The sequence below is a fragment of the Verticillium nonalfalfae genome (genome assembly GCF_003724135.2).
Source record: "Verticillium nonalfalfae strain VnAa140/NRRL 66861 chromosome Unknown scaffold_125, whole genome shotgun sequence".
NCBI classification, from domain to species: domain Eukaryota; kingdom Fungi; phylum Ascomycota; class Sordariomycetes; order Glomerellales; family Plectosphaerellaceae; genus Verticillium; species Verticillium nonalfalfae.
In genome coordinates, this window is record NW_021167350.1 from 22,800 (window position 1) to 32,040 (window position 9,241).

At 55.5% G+C, this 9,241-nt stretch overlaps 3 protein-coding genes across 3 annotated transcripts; 2 read left to right on the forward strand and 1 right to left on the reverse strand.

Moving 5' to 3' along the window:
* Positions 1–493: 493 nt before the first annotated feature.
* On the forward strand, positions 494–1,194 carry GOT1 (Golgi Transport; the record flags this gene model as incomplete). The annotated part of the gene is made up of 5 exons (XM_028635528.1): positions 494–524; positions 629–655; positions 715–763; positions 822–837; positions 898–1,194. The coding sequence occupies 5 exons, from the start codon at positions 494–496 to the stop codon at positions 1,192–1,194; spliced, it is 420 nt and encodes a 139-aa protein (XP_028491984.1).
* A 612-nt stretch (positions 1,195–1,806) lies between these two features.
* Positions 1,807–3,201, reverse strand: PFY1 (profilin, required for normal timing of actin polymerization in response to thermal stress; the record flags this gene model as incomplete). Its single annotated transcript, XM_028635529.1, has 3 exons — positions 1,807–1,941; positions 2,033–2,264; positions 3,170–3,201. The coding sequence occupies 3 exons, from the start codon at positions 3,199–3,201 to the stop codon at positions 1,807–1,809; spliced, it is 399 nt and encodes a 132-aa protein (XP_028491985.1).
* A 2,283-nt stretch (positions 3,202–5,484) lies between these two features.
* D7B24_001293 (uncharacterized protein) lies at positions 5,485–8,039 on the forward strand (the record flags this gene model as incomplete). Its single annotated transcript, XM_028635530.1, has 5 exons — positions 5,485–5,735; positions 5,788–5,835; positions 5,891–6,077; positions 6,136–6,900; positions 6,957–8,039. 5 exons carry the CDS (start codon positions 5,485–5,487, stop codon positions 8,037–8,039), a joined length of 2,334 nt encoding a protein of 777 aa, XP_028491986.1.
* Positions 8,040–9,241: the final 1,202 nt, after the last annotated feature.

The window sequence follows — 9,241 nt, forward strand, 5'->3', positions numbered from 1 at the left end:
GATTTAAATTGATTGGGCAGTGCCCACCACAGAAGCCCGGTAGCAGACTACTACTGTTAAGTGACATGGATGCTTCACCATTCGACCAGCGTGCGCAAACGAATACGCCAACAAGCTGTCTAGCTATGAGATCTAATCATCACTAGCGAGTACTTTGTGATATTTATTATGATCAAGGCTTCTACAAGTCCGGCTTATATCTGCATGAGTCCTAATAATCTCAACTTTGCAATCATGTACCTACCGGGGTCACTCAACCCCCTTGTTACCTGCCCCTTAGCTCCCAGCAAGGGGCTCCGATAAGGAATGTCGAAAAAGGGCAGCTTCCCCTGGAGATCTGTCTTCAAGGTCAAGAACATTGTCCCAGGCTCCCACTTTGCGAACGCGACGAGAATCTGCATAACTGCGTCTGTATCCTCGCCGAAGCCATTTATCACCTCGATAACGAAACCCCGAATCTCCCGCCGATAGATCTTCAAGAGGACCCGCCAAGATGTCGACCATGTGGTTATCGGATTCGCAGAGTACGTGATGCGCCCGCGATGCTACGAGGGGCAGGGAGCGCGAGACGCGACCGCCACCGCAGGGCCGGCCACATTGCTGAGACGAACGCTGACCTGGCCTACAGAGATTGGTGTTGCGTTCTGCTCCGGCGGTAGGTTTTGACTAGCAAGAGCAGCGCGGCGTCTGCAGATGGTCTGACGAAGCTCACAGGAGGTTTCTTCCTCATCGGAGGCGTGATGCTGTTCTTCGACAGAGCCATGTGAGCAAACCCCCCAACCGCTCATCGCGCACGTGCGACGCTAACTTTGCGTGTGCAGGCTTGCCATGGGAAATGTAGCTATCTACCCTGCCCGCGGCTCCCATGCCTCCCCAACAAGCGACTGACGAATCCAGATCCTCTTCCTCATCGGCCTCACCATCATCATCGGCCCCCACAAGACTCTCCTCTTCTTCGCGCGGAAACAAAAAGCCAAGGGCACGGCGGCGTTCTTTCTGGGCCTGCTGCTGATCTTGTTCCGGTGGCCGCTGATCGGTTTCTGCATTGAGTTGTACGGAATCTTGATCCTGTTCGGGGACTTCCTGGGCACGATCGGCAGCTTCGCGCGGAGCATCCCCGTGATTGGGCCTTATATTGGGATGCTGGTCGACAAGGCGGGTATGGGCAGGCGGAACGCCGAGTTGCCCGTGTAGGACTATTGTTCCGACCTTTGCGCGAAAAGTTTATAGACCTAGGGGTTTGGCTTCGGTTTTTTTTTATTAAACCTGCAGTGGGAACTGCTGGGCACGGACATTGGGGCGCCTACACACCAGAGCGACCTCTGTATGCAGGAGGCCTTGGCGGCGTTGAGGGAAATCATGGCGTCTGTTCGGCTGCCTGGAAGAGGCACTTGCCTGTAAAAATACAAGAATGTACGATGGGTCATTAGATCGGCACCTTGTACGGCCTATAGCTTGCCTCATGATGGTGTTGGAGGGCATTCCAAACAACTAACTACTTCGTCCCCTCAATTCGATGAGTATCACTGACGAAGGCCTGGCCCGCGCACAAGGAGCCTTCCGGAAGTTTCGCGCATGGTTTCATTGGGATGGCTAACCGCCTAAGTACAGATCCACCGCCGCGTCACTGGTCGTCCTCTCCTTTGTGTCTAATGGTCGTTGACTCGTTGCAGTATGCAGCACGGAAGCCGCCTGTCCTTCGCCTGTCCTCCTCCACCGCCCTTCATGTCTTGCGCGGCAGGCCGTGGCCTCCGCCGCCTCGCAACCCCCCCCGATTCTTCCTCGCTCGCACGCTGAACAGACGCTTTAGTAGCTGAGGCCGATGAGGTAGTCAGCTAGCTTCTGCACCGCCGCGCTCGCGTTGCCAGCGATGGCGGCCTCGCCGTGGTGGCCGATGAGGATGGCCTGGTTCGTCTTGGCAATGGCGATGCCCTCCCTGCCCTACACGCACAGTCCATGTCAGAAAAACCTCTCCTTCTCAACGTGGATGGACTCATTTGCTCCGGAGGGGAGCGCCTGGGGTGCTGCTGACCTTGCGCGCGTAGATGGTGCCGTCCTCGGCGCGAGCCATGACGTAGCGCTCGCCGGCGACGTAGAGACCGTCGCCAAAGGCCTTGTCGGCGGCGCCAGGCTTGGCGGTGACGACGTCAGCGATGGCCTTCATCTCGGTGGGCGAGACGGTGAAGCCGGCGGAAGTAGCCCAGACGCTGTCGCCAGCGATGCTGACGATGGCAGCCTTGTCAATGTGGCCGGTGCCAACCAGGCTAGGAGAGATCAGCTTCCATGTCTTTGACGAGTTGCCAAGAATTATAATGTGAGAGGTTGGATGATCGTGAACGCGAACGAGAACGAGGTGCAAGAATTTACCTGGTGTCAACGTAAGCTGTGACAGATGACGATTAGCTTCATGGGTTCTCAATGGGCGGAAGAGGAGAGGGGGGGGGTGGGAGATAAAATGACGAGCAGACTGCCGAAGGTGGGGGGTTGCTGCGCGCTGTTTCGAAGAGGGGAGAAAAGGAGGGGACAGACCTTGCCAGGACATGTTGAAAATATGAGGCGAGGAGATGCAGCGAGTCTAGATGCGACACGATAGGGCGACGCGCTTGGGGGAAAGTAGGGGAGAGAGTTAGGTAGTAGGTCGAGGTTGTTGATGTTTCCTGTTTCTCTACCGAACCGAGCACGACGGGCTGACTGGCGAGGGGCTGCTGTGAGTCGGGTCCTCTCCTCCTGTCGCCTGGGATGGCGGGGGCCACACCAACCCAAACCCAAGGCAAACCCACCCACCGCCAAATTTCAGCATAGGGCAGGCGTAACGAGCAAACTGACTAAAGTCCCGCCCCGGGTTGATCCCGCAGCGGGGAACATGTGGGAACACTGGTTGCTGTTAGGGAGGCACTTTCGCAGGACCTCCTCATGAGCTCATCTCGTCCGCCGCGCATCGGATGCAAACGAGTCCTTGGTCGTGCGTGCATCAGACGCTCTGCGCTGGGGAATGCCGCCTGCGTATAGCTTTGGGACGTCACTCGGGATGCAGTTGAACCTGGTCAGCTTGATCACATCTCATTCGAGAGTCGTTCTGACTGCTGCCCGCAGAGCCGATATTTGCCCATCTCAACAAATGATGATGTTGCATGATTGCCCCGCCAAGACGAGTACCTCTGACAGGTACCCCTCCATTGGTCGGGTTGCTGAGCTGCCCATGGTGCTGACATCACAGAGGAAAGGAGGGATGCCTCGCTGCTTTTAGCGTGGAGCTCAACACAGCTTTAGCAATCAGGTGTCCCCACTCGGATCCAAAAGACAATACATTCACCATGACAATAGAAGTCACAGATTGCATGAATGTTGTTCGTGATGTTTCATCATGTTTTCCCATGAAGTATATGATGCCAGATCAGTAGTGCTCAGATGACAAAGACCAGGGTCGACAATTGGAACCCTCCTTGGCCAGCAAGCTCACCACTCCTTACACGTCCATCCTCTTGCTTCCTTCCCTACTTTGCCCCTCAGCTGAACAAGTCTTGGAACGAATTGAATCTCGTCATGTTGATTGATCATGACACAGCGTTAGCCGTGATTGCGCACGCTCAACCCTTGCCCGCCAGCCCGTGCAACCCCGGCCAAGCGAATTACGATGCTACTATTCTCTCTGTGGCTTCCGTGGACAGAGGTCGAAAAAAATCAAGTGTCTTGTAGTAGTGATCTCGCGAGCCTCTGGCCTCCAATATGGGTCGGGGAAAAACTGATGATCTGTACAATGAGGGCAAGGAGTGCCGCAGCTCCATGGTAAGGGGCTTCTGCTCATCGGAGTAAAAAGGCGGCACCAGGCCCGGCACCTGACCCGACTCACCTCGGCCATCGACCACAGCCTTTTCTCACACACTTAGCTACCTACATGACCCCGCCTCAACCCGAGACCAGAAGATGTTGTCGCCTGGACGGCGTCACCCAAAACGACGATCCTCGTCTCGACGTCACCGTACCAGGCCGGTGGTTTTCTTCGCGTTCGGATTTGTGCTCACAAGCGAGTGCTTGGGCTGGGTCATTATGTGGGCGGGGACCGGTTCGGTTGAAGGTTTTTGTTGTTGTTGTCCCTCGTTCGAGACGCAGGATACGTTTTCAAAGTCAAATATAATGGACCCTTGACCAGCAACGACGGTTAGGTTGAGCACATGGTGCAAGTCGACCCTCTTCCGTTGAAAATAGCGTGTGGTATGGCGCCAAAATTTACTCCTCTTCCTCGTACGCCCCCATTCTGAAGGGTGTTGTAAAAAGGGGAAAGAATACGAGTTCACGGTCGTGTCCTCTGCAGTTCTCACATGATTCGGCGAATGATTGAGAAGGATTGTTTTTTTTTTCTTTTTTCTTTTTTCTTTTTTCTTTTTTCTTTTTTCTTTTTTCTTTTTTTTACCTCCTCGTGCACAGCAGCTTATCTGACTGAGGAAGTGATGGCAGTAATGCATCTGCATCGGCCAGAAACCAGGCGTCGTGTGGGCGGGCACAACTGGCAGACAGCTGCCAGGCAAAGCGCAGACAGAGCTCAGGCCGCCAAGCCGCTTACACGGCTTAAGGCGCTGTGGTTGGCCTGGAATAGCCCGTCCCGATGCGCTAAAAAGCTTGTTCTGGACCTCAAGCTCGAGGGCACATGCCCGTCCTTAAACCACCATGACCGAGCTGTGCGAGCTATCCGCATTCAGGTCGCCCATTGCACTGCCTCCCATCCCATGCCCACCACGGCATCGGCACCCTCCCAACCCAGCCAGAGTTGCAAGCTATCCCGAGTGGTCGAAGGCCGCCCGACGCCCGCACCAACACATTTCCATGACAGCTTTTGCTATGCGCCATATCTTCCCATTGGTCCTGCCTGTGCTCCCTCTGATATGCCCGTCGTGGACCCTGACAGATGACGACCCAAGGACGCTTTCTCCTGGCCGCTACGTGCGAGCATCGATGTACAACGGCCTCGTTACGACACAGCAGATCTACCTCGACGTCTTTGTCCTCGAGACAGTCTCGCACAGTGTCGTAGTCTGGACGCGCTGAGCTAGCCCGCCATCAAGCAATGACATAGCCTGTGTCAAATCTCCCCGTCACGACCTGGTCGGTATCTGCCACGGCAAATATCCCTTTCTCGTGGGCCTTGGTGCGCCCGCAAGACCCAGGCATGCCCACGTTTCCTGTCCCACATGAAGCCTGGAAAGGGCGTGGCCGGCGCGTGAAGGACCTGGATGCCCATGTTTTCTGTTGGCCTAGATCCACGGCGACCCCCCACCAGCCCTCGAGGCAGGGCATTCTTGTGTCAGAAGCGGTTCCAGTATCGCGGGATTTCAAGCCTTGCAGCGCGTATTTGAGCCAGGCTGTGCCCTCTGCCAGGAAAAATTTTAGACTCTTATTTCTGACCCCTCACCTTCGTGCGCGCTTCGATCGACCTCCTTTCTCTTATTTCTTGTGCCTCCCATCTCAAACAGTGTCAATCTTCCCGACATGGCTCCCGCAGAGAAGCAGACCGACGACGAGGACGTCGGGAATGCAAAGAGCGACAAAAGAGCCCATGTAGGGTCTAGCACTGGAATTGCTGGAGGAGTCTTCTACGGAAGAGATCTCGACCGTACCGGTCTCGCGCGTCGTAGCGCGTCTCAGGGCGACAACGTTGAGGTTGATATTGGCGACGATGGCGACTGGCACCAAAATGATGGCAAGAGGAAGCAAGTCTTCAAGGGCCGCGCCCTCCTATGGTATGTATGCCGACTGCATCATGTTTGTTCTTGATGGCTAACTGGCCTCGAGGTTGGCTTACCAGTCTATCGGCGTCATCTATGGAGATATTGGTACAAGGTAGGATCACGCGTGGTAGTTGCTGGCTTCAGAACGCAGGTTGACCTGGGAACAGCCCTCTCTACGTCTATTCATCCGTCTTCACCTCGCCACCCTCAAAGAAGGACATAACCCAAGTACTCTCTCTGATCATCTGGTCCCTGGCCATCATGGTCACTTTCAAATACGTCTTCATCATCCTCCGTGCCGACAATGAGGGCGAGGGTGGTACCTTTAGCACCTACTCCCTGCTCACCAGATACGTATGCTATCTAATTGCCTCCTGTAATTGGGTTGGACTTGCTCACACCCGATTCATAGATGAATATCTCGAACCGAGACCCTCGCGAAGAAGTCACCGTCCGCATGGAACGAACATTGACACAAGATGTACGCCCCATGAGTCGCAACATCCGCAAGGTCGTTGAGAGCAGCACCATCATTCGAAACTTCCTTAAAGTACTTGGTGCTCTGGGTGTGGCCATGGTCATTGCCGATGGTGTCCTGACGCCGGCTCAATCCGTGCTCGGCGCTATACAAGGCCTCGCCGTAGTCAAGCCAGACATTGATACTTCGACCATTGTGGGAACCACCTGTGGTATTCTTGTCCTTCTTTTTCTCGTACAACCACTTGGCACCACCAAGCTGGCGTCGGCTTTCGCACCCATTGTCATCCTGTGGCTCGGCTTCAACGGCGGGTTTGGTATTTACAACCTTGTCAAGTACGATTACACAGTCCTCAAGGCCTTCAACCCATACTATGCCATCCAATTTTTCAAAGACAACAAGACAGATGGATGGAGGATGCTAGGAGGCGTGCTCCTTTCCTTTACCGGTGTAGAGGCCCTCTTCGCTGATCTGGGAGCCTTCAGCATGCGCGCCATTCAGATCAGCTGGCTCGCCTGGGCCTACCCCTGCCTGCTGCTGGCATACAGTGGTCAAGCTGCGCACATTGCTGAGATGCCTGAGAAGTACTCGAACCCCTTTTTCAATACAGTGCCTCCCGGCATGCTGTACCCCAGCCTGGTGCTCGCAGTCCTCGCAGCCATTGTGGCATCCCAGGCCATCATTACAGCGACGTTCCAGGTAGGTCGCCACATTCACAAGGTACATGTCCCTGATGTAGTGCTAACAATAAGCAGCTCTCAAGCCAGCTCATGAAGCTGTCCTTCTGTCCCCAGATGAAGGTCGTCCACACCTCCCGAAAGTTCCATGGCCAGGTCTATGTGCCATTCCTCAACTGGCTGCTTATGCTCGGCACCATCCTCGTTACAGCCGTCTACAATAACACCACGAGGCTGGGTCATGCCTACGGCGTCTGCGTCATCTTTGTCACCTTCTTCGACACCATTATGGTGACTCTCGTCGCCCTTTTCGTTTGGGATCTCCCGCTTTGGTTAGTCGCTGTACCTGCACTTGTCTTCGCCACGCACGACGGCCTTTATCTATCCTCGGCCCTGACAAAGGTGCCCCTCGGCGCTTGGTTCACCCTCTTGCTGTCAGGCATCCTCGCCACCGTTTTTCTACTCTGGCGCTTTGGCAAGGAAAGGCAGTGGAGTGCCGAGGCTGAGGACCGCTTCGCGCCTAGTAGACTGCTCGTCCGCAACGGCGAGGGCATCCTGGCGCTGACGCCGCAATGGGGCGGCGACGCACTGTCGCCCGTCAGCGGCTTCGTTGTCTTCTTCGACAAGACGGGCATCCTGACGCCGAGTGTCTTCACGCACTTCGTCTCAAAGCTCGGCGCACTGCCAGAAGTATCTGTCTTCTTCCACCTGCACCCCGTCGAGACGCCTTCCGTGCCCGACGCTGAGCGTTATCATGTTTCGAGGTTCTCGAGCGTGCCCGGGTGCTACCGCCTCATCGTTCGTCACGGCTTCATGGACGAGGTCGTCAGCCCGGATCTCAGTGCTCTCATTTATGAACAGGTACGCAAGTTTGTCGCTCGCCAGGCGCCTGCGTCGGGAGACCACCCAGGTGCAGAGATTCCGGCTGGCCCTGTCCAGACCACGGCGTCGGAGCTCGCCTTGCTAAAGAGCGCGTACCAGCGCAAGGTGCTCTACGTAGTCGGCGAGGGGCAGATGCGGATTCTAAAGAGCCACAATGTCTTCCGCAGGGTCATGTTGTGGACGTTCTTGTGGATCAGGTCCAACACACGCGCCAAGGTTGCGAGCTTGAGATTGGCGATGGACAAGGTCGTCGAGGTTGGGTTTGTGAAGGATATCTGATGTGTAAGGTTTCATGATAGCAATAGCTGAGTATGAAACCCTTTTTTTTTTCTTTTTTTGCGTGTCTTGTCATGTGTTCTGGAATGCTTGGCTTCCAGCGGTGTAGTCGCACGTGCGAAGCGTACCTTTCCCCTTTGCTGCGATGGTGATCTGGCGGTCAGGCCGAGAAGCTCATCAGGAGTGGCTGATTCAGCCATGCCCAGCCGCTTCTTTGGCTTCTGTCACAGGAGAACGAATAGAGGAAGGGCATCCCAACCGGGCATTTCAACAGGTCGGCATCCAGTCACTTATTATGAGAGCCTACTGCGAAGAGTGCTCGCTCCAGGGCATCCCCCTGTCTCCTTGGGGCGGAACGGCAGTTCAGGAGGGGGGCATGTCACACACACGACTCGGCTTAGACACGTGGTTCCGTTGTCGACCACATATCGGGTGCGACAGTACTTGGTTCAGGGGTTCGGCGTTCCGTTCTACCTTGCTTGACTGACAGGCGCTGAACACGACATGCCCGGTGTCTGTCATTCCCCTTGACCCAAGGCTTGGCTGGCACCATCCTATAAGATGAAGCTTCCCATATCACCATCACCCGCACCATGTTCTGCTTCACGTTCCCCTCCTTTTATCTATTCTTCACGTCGTGTCGAGAGGATGGGGTCTCCAATCAGTTGGTCGGTCGGTCGGTCCCCTGTACCCGAGTCGCCATGCAGAGAAGAATCGAGGCCAGTAAACCGCGCAACCTAAAAGGGGGGGTAGTTCCGCGTCAGTATCCGCAGCGCCGCACGAATGGAAGTCTGGAATCGGAAAAGGAGGTAGCGAGCGGCCCGCTTCTTTAACCCATCAACCACGTACTTGCACAACGGACACCACACCATCTTCTTGGTCTTCTCCTGCTGTCTCTGATTCGCAGCTCCTCGGCGACTAGTAGGCCGGTCTGCATTTAGGGGTCGTCCCGGCGCCGATTGGTGCCCGTCAGTGGACACGCGGGAGTCGGTGCTTTCGGACGGTATATGGTTGATGTTTACTACCATGTTAACGTTGATGATGGGATCCTTGAGCTCGATGTGGGTGCTGTTATCGGGGCCGTTGTTCACGGTTTCGCAATTGTCAGCCCTATTGTTTGCATGGATTGAGCAGACACCTGCGTCGGCGAGCAGCCGCCCGGTTTCCGGCTCGGGGATCATGACAGCGTGCGTAGGGCCCACGGA